The sequence below is a fragment of the Anabrus simplex genome, chromosome 5 (genome assembly GCF_040414725.1).
Source record: "Anabrus simplex isolate iqAnaSimp1 chromosome 5, ASM4041472v1, whole genome shotgun sequence".
NCBI lineage: Eukaryota > Metazoa > Arthropoda > Insecta > Orthoptera > Tettigoniidae > Anabrus > Anabrus simplex.
The window spans coordinates 330,299,453-330,311,623 of NC_090269.1; the positions used below are offsets into that span (position 1 = coordinate 330,299,453).

The following is a 12,171-nucleotide window of genomic DNA, read 5'->3' on the forward strand; positions in this document are numbered from 1 at the left end:
CTGCAAATAATGTTCTCCTGACATGACGGATGGGAAAATTTATAATGTCCAATAACGGACCATTTACTCATTTGGGACAAATATAGCAGGTTCCCTATGAGAATCAACAGCTATATCATTAACAGTTCCACTGTCGTAAAACTGCACTTTGTCCATAAAAAAGATGGTCACTAAAACGGCGGGATCAGTGTCCACATGTTGTAGGTCCATTGATAGAACGCCACCTGGGCTTCCAAATCATGAGCATGGAGCTCCTGGTGAAAGTGCATATGGTATGGTTGAAACCACTGGGTATGCAATATCTGCAGGACAGACGCCTGGCTGACATTCATCTCCTATGCCCATATACTAGTGTGGGAATTATGCCAGATAGCATCCAAGACAGCCTCTTCATTGTGAGCCGTCCGGCTCCATGGCTAAATGGTCAGCGTGCTGGCCTTTGGTCACAGGGGTTTCGGGTTCGATTTCTGGCAGGTTCGGGAATTTTAACCATAATTCGTTCATTTCGCTGACACAGGGGCTGGGTGTATGTGACGTCTTCATCATCATTTCATCCTCATCACGACGCACGGGTCGCCTACGGGCGTCAAATCAAAAGACCTGCATTTGGCAAGCCAGACTTGTCCTCTGACACTCCCGGTACTAAAAGCCATATGCCATTTCATTTCATTGTGAGCAGACGTCACGGAATGATCTCAAACAGGCTACGTCCTTTCCAGGGATGCAGTAGCCTGTAGACGTCTTTCCATATTTCAAAATGTCATGCCTGTCGGTTGTCGTCTATCCGGATAGCATTCTTGATAGAGGCACTGTGCCTCCTAGCCAAAGACCATCACCACCTCATCCTTGTCAAACCCAGCTCCTTACCCTATGCTATAACACACCAGTCTGTGGAAGTTATCAAGCATGTAACCTTATCATATCCAAGGCAATTGGTGCTAAAAAGAAAAAGAAAACTTGCATGAGATTTGAACCTTTGGGCACTGTCCACTATCACATCTCCCACCGAGTCATTGCCGTGTGAGCTACTGCGAGGCTTGATAAGTAGCGTGTAGTTCCCAGCCTATACAATACCTGCTCCTGGTCTGAGTGTGCACCTCCTGTTGTAAGGTACGTATTCTTCGTATCTGCACTCATGTTATGGATTCATTCGAGGTAACCATAATGAATTAATAATGGCGCTCAAGGTTCGAGCTGTCTTCTAGCCCATAACCACACATCTCATTATATTACACCGGTTTAGGGAAAAGGACTGATGTATTTCAGAATTGTAGTAAAAGTCACGTATGCATATGACTAGATCGCAAGGGGCTGGTGGACCACCTGGTATAAAGCCATGGAAGGTCTTGGCATATTAATGTATTGGTCCAAATACAGTATAAGACTGGGAGTTTTACATTTGTGTTAAAATGTCCTTATGTAAACAGCAGTTGTTTCATATGCACAGCATAACATTTAAACAATTTGTATAATTTCCCACCTGTACTGGCTTGTGCAGTGAGTGCCACAACGAGCTTCACAGATGAACTCTAGGTCACAAGTAAACCGAAACTGCTTCAGGTAGGATGACATTTTTTCCCCTTACAATTAATGGCTTGTGATGAGTGATGGACAGAATTGAATATAATGCATTTGCAAACCTCCGAGAATCGATACTTGCATTCAAAACCTTGCTCTTGATTACAACATAACTTTTAAAACTGAGAGGGCCCAATGATAATTTATGGTAACTTATTAAATATACCAGTGACCAAATAACATGGGAATATTTTAAAATAGAAAGGATTTCACCATCATGTTGGGGGCACCTTTTGTACTGAGAGGGATTTATTTTTTTCTTCATTTTCTCCTTCCAATTTTGGCCTACTTTGGACTGCGGGAAACAACAGATTTACCGATTTGTCTTTTCTTCCCATCCCAGATTTTTTTTTTTTTTTTTTAATTTTATTTATTTATTTTTTTTTTTGCTAGTTGCTTTACGTCGCACCGACACAGATAGGTCTTACGGCGACGAGACCAGAATTCTTTCACCCTTTCACGGAGTTCCCTCCTTATTTGCTCCAACCAGGTGGTCTTGGCATTTGTACATTGTTCCTGGAACCCCTTACATTTATCAACCTCCATTTGAAACACTTCTCGACTCCAGATTTCATAGGCCTCTTCTTCCTGTTACAAAAGTGGTGGACTGAGTTTGTGATGCTTTAAAAGTAGGTAGGACAACTGAGAAAAGTGTCCAGTGGATCTTAATACACCTTAATACATAGGACTTCACCATAAATAAAGGCATTATCTATAATGATTATTAGTAAGAATCATTCTGTTAAATCAACTCACCACAATATCAAACAGTGAAGTACGGATGTTATAATGGACTACCTGCTTGGAAAGAGCAGAGAACACATCATCTCCACTGAGCTGAAACAAGTAAAAGAGAAACATACCATCAAAAATATGTCAAAATCACAATTTGTAACAACTTAATTTTCCAACTGCTAACAAAAGGAAGTAGGTATGTGAGGAAGATTCCTTCATAAAGTGTTACTGGTGCAAATTTCATTTCTTTGTTTTGTTTTTGTTTTCAAAGCATTACCATGTGGAAGAAAATACCTTGGAATCATGGGTAGAAAAAGACTCCATTAGCACATAATGATATCTGTAGTACGACTACGGCATCTGGGTGTTATGAGAGGTGCTACTAATAGGGCAGGTAGAGTTACAACTGTATAGCCTTTGTTGGCGCTATTTGAGGATCCAGCCATCCTCTGGGCTGAAGACTTAACAGACATACAAAGAAAAAAGAGAGGAGAGAACAGTATTGCCAACCTGTGGTGATTTGAAACTATAGATATAACCTTGAAAACACTTATTATGAATTTACACTGTGCCGTATGATTTTAATATTAAATCACTGAAACCAACACCCTTCACTTATTTGATGTTATTGTTTAAATTTATTTTACTGAAAAGAATACTAAGAGTTCTGCTAGTGGTAGAATATCATGGTTTGCAATGCCTGGCATCATTGGTGTGCCACATTTAAGATTTAAGAGCAAGCACCAATCACAGTTCACATCGCCATGAGTCCCATGTACTCCTGGTGCGGCGGTGACACTTGTTTGAAGAGAAACACGTGGCCTCAGTTGCTCTCTAGCCAGCATGAAGGGCATGTGTTCACGGTGTGTGTAAGCCATTTGTTTTTGTTACTGTGTCATGGCCAGCGGATTATCAGAGATGACTTTTTAAAAAAATCAGTTGTTATATTTTGAGAAAAAGCATGATAACGGTGGGCCTCTTCTTCCTGTTACAAAAGTGATGGATTGAGTTTATGACGCTTCAAAAGTAGGTAGGACAACTGTGAAAAGTGCAACAAAAGAAGTGTGTCCAGTGGATCTTAATACGCCTTCTGAAGTGCTGCATACTCCTAAAAATCGAAGGCCAAGACATTATCCCAAGACATCACTAGATGCGCATGAACTCTTCTATACATGCATCATCAGCGAACAGCTGTCCTCCTAGGCCTTGTTTGAGTGGTCCAAACAAATGGTAGTTGCAGGACAAAAATTCTGGACTGTACGGAGGGTGTTCCAGAGGTGTCCAGCGAATTTCCTCCAGTTTTTCCCACGTTAAAATGGCAGTATGCTACCTTGCATTGTCATGGAGAAGAATGACGTTTTGGATCGATCGCCGGCATTGGTTGTTGTGATACGCAGCTTTTGGTTCATTCAAAAGGAGACAGTATTAGGCTGCATTAATAGATCTTTGTTCATGAAGAATATTCACAGGCAAAATGCTCGCAGAGTCCCAGAAAACGATTCCAAGCATCTTTCCAGCAGATGGGCGTGTTTTGGCCTTGAACAGACATACTTAGTCTCTTCACTGCCACTCCATACTTGCTTGCTTTGACTCTGGTGTGTAATGATGCACCCAAGTTTCATCTCAAGTCACAATACGATTTGGTTCATGCTTTACAAAAACATATTCACAGTTTGATGATAAATGTATATTCACACATTTAAATTTAGATACCTCTCATTTTTTATCAACTTTGTTATTTATTGATGCTAATCTTACCTCAAACTTGCTTTCGATTGAAGTAGCTCTTCAATCTGGAAGAGTTTAAGTTCACCCTTGGCGTGTGTTCATGTCACAGGTTTAATGAAAGCTATTTTCTGTGATTTCTTGGCAGGTATGCTGACCCCGTGGCAATTAATTCCTAATTTTCTTATTAGCTACTATCACCTGGACATGTTGCTCACGTCATCGGCAACTTTTACGCTGATTGGTACCGATGATGTAATCTTTCACCGCTGTCTTCCCTTTGATTGGTTATTCTTTTTAATTCATTATTTAATTCTTTCTCAATTATTTATTGAATGTTATTACTAATATTCCTTTAGGACATTTTTTCAGATTTTTTCTGTACTCTTCTTGTATTCTGTTATTATTCTCTGTAGTAACTTAATTGTTAGTTTCCAGCGCTACTTTTCGTCTTCTGCCTCTACAACATTCCACCTCTCTACAGAATGCTAGCAGGAGACTCGCTAGCTTGAATTCAGCCATGAGAAGGTCAACCGCTCACCAGCGCATGCTTGTGCTCCCGCTGCAGCTCTAAGCCATGCCGACATGTCAAGACAGCAGCTAGCATAAACTTCAGTTGCCACCTGCGTGGCAGAGTTTTTCATGTTCAATGCAGAAACACGTCAGATGGCAGTTGCAGCTCTGCATTTTGTCTGCTTTTCTTCGCATTCGCCAGTAGCATTCAGTTCTCATGGCTCTTCCTTTTAAAATATTGCTGACGACTGGTTTGTCTAGCAGCCGGTGAAGATCTGTTCACCCGGTTTCTTTTCTTCTGCTAGACATCAACATTTTATGGCTGTAGGCTCTAAATGCTGCTCTTTGGATTTTTAACCATGTTATTACACTTTGGTTTTTTCTCCCTGGAGGAGCGCTACAAATTACAGAAAATCTCTTCTTTCAAGATCCTGCTATCTAGTTAAATAGTTTTTTTTTTTTTAAACTTTTGTCAACCATTTTTTTCTCTACTTAAACTTAATGTTTTCTTTAATCTTTAATTCACTTTAATATTTTCCTGTTATTAAAACTTTTGTAACTTAAATTATGGTTTGACATTGGTCAGCCTGCAATGTAGTTTACATGGTTTTATTTTGGCTTATGTCAAATGTTTTCTAGTTTCAATAAGACATCAGTCTTATTTACATTCAATATTCAATGTGCAGTACCTATAGTTGTTAAGCTCAAAGTCACTTACTTAATGCCTTTCAAGTTTGTAAAATTCTTGCTTCTTTTAATGTGATTATTTATTCTTAATATTGTTAAAATAAATTGTGTAACTGCTGTTCCTTATAACCTGCTTTCCTTTCTCTCTTTATCCCCGAAAACTTACGATCCTTTCCTAAGTTGTCTCCACGAAGCAAGAAATCCTCTTTTTCCTCCTCGCAGCTATGCAGGAGTCTCTTGACAAACTTCCTGGTGTAAAGTTTTTTGCACGTGGTTGAGGAGACAAGAACTGGCAGACAATTTTCTGAAATAGAGTTCATCTTGGATGATGGTTTGAACACTTCCATAACTTATTCCTACGGCTAAAACAATTTGCAAAATTTTTATTTGCCGATCTTCACCAATAATGTCACAAATTGCAAGAATGTTGTCTGCAATGATCCTTTTCTGCGGTCTCCTTTCATGAGGTTCACTTTCCACAGTTCCTCTTCCTGCCACAAATTGTTTAGCCCACTCATACATTTGAGTCTGCAAAAGTGTTTCTTCCCCAAACTGTTTCAAAATTTCAGGTTTGGTGCCCTCTTTTGCAGAAAATTTGATAATGATGTGGTACGCAACAGACTTGTGCACCTTCTGCTTACTCACGGCGTACTAAAGCAGCCCAGCTCTCCACTGTCGTTCGCACTCGCAAACCCCTTCTTCAGACATCCCCACCAACATCCTGACAAAGCACCACCTCAGAATCCTCATTAACAGCAGCGGTACATTCAAATTCCTGTTTATATTTGATCCGCCTTCGTATCGTCCAATCTTATAAAATAATGATTTTCAGCACAATCAGTTGTTTTTATTTATTAAAACTGTTCCTGTTACTTTTAATTTAATATTTATATCTACTTCATTACTGACCATCATTTCATTGGAGACTAATTCAGTACTGGATGCATTTGGTTTGGGTGGAGAGTTTCCCATGTGCTAGGCACGCTGAAGAATATTTCACAAACTTTGACGTCCCACAATTCTCATACCGAATTGCACCGCATAGTACCACCATGAGTGTTCATTTCAATAGATAAGAAACGACTGCCAAAAGTTTCACGATGATCCCACTTCCCCATGGGAGTGTGTTCCCCAGTGACCATAATTTATTTGAATATATAGGAACTGTTTTACAATATGTCATTCTGTATCTATTATCAATTTCTAGCAAAGAGGGAATTACTGTTACTGATTATTGAATGGACTCTGTGTGACCACATGAATTATATCTGTAAAGTGCCATGTATTTTATGAACTTGCAACATGTAGGCTGTGTTATGTTTATGTATATTTATATTGCATCAATGCTCTGACAAAATAATAATAACCAATTTCTAAGAGTGATTGCAGCATGGATTGCATCGACTATGGTGCAATTCTTTTTACAAAACTATCTTGATTTTCGGTAAATTTGACTACCTTGCAGATATACTTGTCGAGAATGTGTTCAAAGATCTTCACTGTATGGCTCAGAAGTCAGATAAGACGGCAGTTTGCCTTCTTTTACAAGATGTCTACAATGGTGATCTACTGCCAGTGAAGTGCTTGTGCCTCTTTAGCAATTTGGCTGAACAGCAATTATAACCAGCCTGCTGCATCTCATGTTTGAGGGCATTAAAGCACTTACCATACAATATTGTCTAGGCCAGTGGCTTTTCCTGGTTTCATTTACTTCAAAGCACTATCGAGTTCACCAGTATTGTTTTGCTTAGCGAGTTCTCAGACAGTGTTAATGCTTGGAATTGTAAAGTAGAAGCATTTTTATGTTTTTTTTTAATATCCTTGGAGGCCATTTTTCCTATTAACGTAACCAAACAAGCAAGCTTGTAGTTTTTTTTTTCTTTCTTTTTTTTTTGCTTAACGTCCCACTGAGACAGATAGGTCTTATGGCGACGATGGGACAGGAAAGGCCTAGGAATGGGAAGGAAGCGGCCGTGGCCTTAAGGTACAGCCCCAGCATTTGCCTGGTGTGAAAAATGGGAAACCGCCAAAAACCATCTTCAGGGCTGCCGACAGTGGGATTCAAATCCCACTATCCCTCGGATGAGAGCTCACAGCTGCGCACCCCTAACCGCACGACTAACTTGCCCAGTAGCTTGTAGTTTCACATGACTGTTGATATACTCATCAGCACACGACCTCCAGTTTTACACAGAATATGAATCAGAAAAACGTGACTTTTCATTACAAAACTCTTATTTGCACTGTGAAACACAGCCACCTTAATGAAAAGCTAGTGATAGTCACTTTTGCTCAACCTGAGACTTTATGAAGTGCACATACAATTTGTTTCCTATGGAACTGACTATTATATGGACAGAGATTGATTTTGTTGATAAACTTAACCAAAATAGGTATTTTATTTGATCCTGTATTGACTTGTCGCTAATGTTTAGTGTGGGTACTTCTGAGCCATCTCTTTGTGTTATATGAAGGTTATGGCATGTTTACCTACCAGCCCAGGCACGGAAGCGGATGTGAAGTTTTAGTTTTCTTTTTGGTTAGCATTACTTACTCATTTTGTGCTTTTCACCTCGCAATATTTTTAAATCTTTACTCCAACTCAAGTAAGCTGGTGATTTTCTCAAGAAACTAAGATTAATGTGTAATATTTATTTTCCTGCAACTGGAGTCACTATCGAAACTGTGTTGTGAAGAAAATGTAATTTTCTTTACAACTTCTCTTTGAACGGCTACCACGTAATTGTGTTGTAATGAAAAGTAAAATCAGTGAAAGTTTAAATTTGTAAATCCCTTCATTATACGTTTGCATATCTTGAAAGATATGGTTCTGGGTTTATATTATTTAAATTCTAAATTTTAAATTCATGATACCATGCTTGCACGTTTGGTACTGCAAGGCATTAATAAGTGATATTTATATTTTCTTCTGATGTAGTTTCATACCCAAATTGATGTACTTATTTTTGTGCTTTAAATTATTGCATCCTCACTGCAACTTCTGTGAAAGATTAGCTGGCAAAGTATATCAATACCTTTTGCTATAGTTTTTCTTGATGTCTGATCCCTTTAAAAGTAAATTTATTGTTAATTTTTGTGTTGGATTAGCTCTTAACGCATTGGCGACCGGGTCCGAGCGGAGGTCACTACCCCCTGTTGATCGAGTAGTGAAGCCTACAAGAACAAATTTACACTGCTGCACTCAAACTCATGTAACGCAAAAACTATTCTAGATATCGACCTCAAACTTTTAAATTACGAACTTGATTATCTTCTGAGAAGGTGCTGACTGTATCTGTACCTACTAAATACAAGTGCTATCTATACTCGACTTGTGTGCATCTGAGTCTCTGCTGTATTCCAACACACGAGATTGTTGTCCACGATTTGAAATAGAAGGACCAAAAGCACTGTCAGAATCACTCACATAATTAGAATATCTAATTCACTGTCTCTAGTTATATCTGATAACCGTAGGTATATCTGATAACCAGTCTGCACATAATTGATCACAAATATACATATCTGTTAGCAACTGCAAGCGCCGCGCTACGTTGACAGCTGCACTGAAGCTCCAAGGAATAGCTCGACATTTCAGATATTATTTTGTTATGAAGGTTTAAAGAAAAGATGATGGAGCAATAGTTGCCTTATACTATTTATTCCATCCGATCGTGATCAAGACAGCATATATTGCAGACGTGTCAGTGGAAACGAGTAGTGAATGATGGGAATAACGGTGCAGCAGTACAGGATAAGAATAGGGTGTTGGCAAGGAGCAACGTGGTGCTGGAGGAAGTGAGAAGTGGAAGGAGGGAGAGATAAAAGCATTCCTAAGGGGCTGTTAGAAATCATGTTGTGTGTGGTGGTGATAGCAACGTTGTTGGTGGTGGGAGGAGTAGAGAAGAACTCAGGTCCCAATTCAGGACAATTTGGGTGGGAGGAATTGGAAGAAATAAAGAGTGATAAAGGAAGCAAGTAAGGGAGAAGAGATTAAAGAAATGTTGCAGGAACACCGATCCACACACATAAGAGAGATGAAGGACCTAAAACTTTTTATAAAAGAAGAAATTGGTGGGGTAAACGATAAGATAGCGGATTTAGAAGAAGAAGTGGGAAGTTTGAGAGAGAAGGTGAGTGCATTGGAAGAGGAATTGGCAGAAATGAAGAAAGAAACAAGGCTGGCGATGCAGGAGTCAACAAGGAAGAATGTTTTTGTGTATGGATTACCAGATAAAAAAGAATAAAAAGTGGAGTTGGTGCTGAAAGTTGTAGATATAATTGCAAACAAGATGAAAAAGAACTTCTCTGAAGTGGACATTGATGACTTGTACACAGTAGGAAGGAACAATGGGAATAGGCCAGTGAAAATGAGATTGATTTCAACCTTAATGGCAGACATTTGATTAAGAAATGCAGTGAATCTCAAAGGCTCAAACATATATTTGAAGGCAGATAGACAAGGGTGAGAGGAAGCAGATATAAATCTTAAAACAGCATATGTGGAAGGCGAGAGCACAGGGCCTGCGAGCAAAGACAGTAGGGAAGTGTTTGGTTACAGCAGACAGGAAATGGTTGCGAATTTGGACCCCGGGGAAACTACTGAAGCTGGAAATGGGAGGGGAAGAAGGGAGTTGCAGTGACTGAGCACAAGACATCATCAGCGGAGATAATGGAGACAGAAGAGATGGACGGCAGTGTCAGCAGTCAGCTGTTGGTGAAAGCAGACACCTTGGTGAGTCAGGAGGATTAGTAAGGGAGATATCATGAAAGGTCGGTTTCTCAGGCTAAGTCCAGCAGACATAGCCCAAAAGGTGTTGTATGTGGAGCAATTCCTTATCTATATAGATCAAATCGTAACGACCGTGTGTCTGTGTATTGACTATTTTGGTAAAATTTTCATGCAGATTTCCGTTTAAGGGGTAATAATGACCATCTGCATATTATTTAGCTATAGTTTCCTGAAAGTCCTAAATTTTACCCTCCTCGCCCAAAATCAAGATTGTGGCACAATCTACCACATGAGCTTGAAAATTGAAATTAAGCAAAATTATACGTTTTAGCCTGTAATGGACGGAAAACTTCCAAGATCTTTAAATTTTTCACTTTTTATCCCCGAAGAATATGAAAATATGGAGGCAATTTTAATGATGGTGCAAACCTTCGTTTTGAGGTGTTTCATGGGACAAACGGGAAGTCCTATCACATAACGGATGGCACAATCTCAGTTCAATTTGGAGTGATTTTCAGTCTTGGTCTTATGACTTCTTCTATATGTTAGATTTATCTCTATTTCTCGATTTTAAGTAAATTTGGACTTTTTACATGCATAATTCATACTTTCAATCACTTACGGAAAAGATAGAATCTTCAAACTCTACACGAACGTTGGCCCACCCAGTACCCCCTATGGGAACCAAATGCTATGTCACATAATTATCCGAAAAGTAATGCAATGTAAGATAATCTTACACAAATTTCACCCTATTTATAGTTTCTAACTCAATCTGACCCATGAATAGATGAGATGTGAGAAAATATCATATTATGTCACTAAATGATGAGTTCCAAGCTCGCTTGGAACAGTTGGCATCAGCCAGTGCTAGCAGGGCTGCCAACACTAACGACCGCACCGATGAAAATCTGTCTTCCCTCTGTTCCGAGTTCAAAGACTTTCGCCAGTACATCTCGGCGGAAATTTCTTATGTAAAGGAGGAGTTACTAGTTGTTCAACAGCGTCTTGACCAGCACGAAGCCAGGGCTGACGAAGCCGAACAATACAGTATATGGAACTGTCTACTCATACACGGGGTGAAAGAAGAACCGGCTGAGAATGTCTATGTCAAAGTGATAGAGACAATAAATGCGTACTTCCAACAATTAGCCAGTAACTTGAACACAAAAAGTACCTGGAAACAACTCAGATCCGTAGGTATTGGGAGGCAAGCTACAAGTGGAATTATCGATGGATGACATCGAGGCCGATTATAGTCAAATTCGTCCGGTTTCATGTTCGCGATCGTGTCTGGCGCGCTAAGAAGCTCTTCAAAGGCACCAAACTATTGGTGACGGAGTCATTGACTGCTTCTAGAAAAGATCTGTTAAATCGAGCCCGAGATCAGCTCGGAGTGTGTAACGTTTGGACCCAGGAAGGAAGAATCGTAGTTCTAGGCAAAAACGAAAACAAATTCACTGTGACCACTAAAGCGGAACTAAATGCTGTTATTTCAGGGCTAGGTGATTAGTAGAATACCTGACTCATGGATTTACGTTTTAATTATAAGTTTAGTGTGAGTGAATGTTTGAATGATTCAAGTGGCTTACGTAGGCAAGAGGAAACCATGGTAAGTTGCCCTCTGTTTATTTTTGATTATGGCTAACACAGGTAATAACATAGCTTTCTCCCTGGGCAGGGTAAACAACCTTCACCTTGATACTGAACCCTCCCACCCTTTTCTTTCCCTGACCCCTCTCACCCTGCCCGCAGTCACCGGGAGAGAGAATTCTCGTCCTTTCCCCGCTCATTATTGTGCGCCCATGTCAATGCTCAGTCTATAATTGCCCATCACACTGAGCTGAAAGCTATTTTTGAAGGAAGCATGGTAAATGTTGTAGCAATTAGTGAGAGTTGGATGAAGGACTTGGTCCCTCTGAACTCGGTAAATATAGAAGGATTTAATGCAGTTTTTCACAATAGACCGAACCGCCGTGGAGGAGGAGTAGCTCTATACTACAAAAACAATTTAACAGGGAAGATTATGCAAACTTCGACATTATCTACTGACACTTTAACTGAATATATGTTTGTAGAACTATCTGTTGATAAGACTAAAGTACTGATTGGAGTTGTTTACAAACCACCAAAAGCAGGAAACTTCACCGACTTCGAAGAAAATTTACTAAGACTCGTACCTACCTACGAACACGTACTCA

At 39.6% G+C, this 12,171-nt stretch overlaps 1 protein-coding gene across 4 annotated transcripts in view; it reads right to left on the minus strand.

Moving 5' to 3' along the window:
• The window catches only part of LOC136874066 (steroidogenic acute regulatory protein-like), a 158,812-nt gene that overhangs the window by 104,809 nt on the left and 41,832 nt on the right, over window positions 1-12,171 (minus strand). For all 4 annotated transcript variants that reach the window (XM_067147588.2, XM_067147586.2, XM_067147587.2 and 1 more), the window contains one exon: window positions 2,335-2,415. In XM_067147588.2, the coding sequence (XP_067003689.2) occupies window positions 2,335-2,415 (81 nt within the window). The remainder of the gene's footprint in view (window positions 1-2,334; window positions 2,416-12,171) is intronic.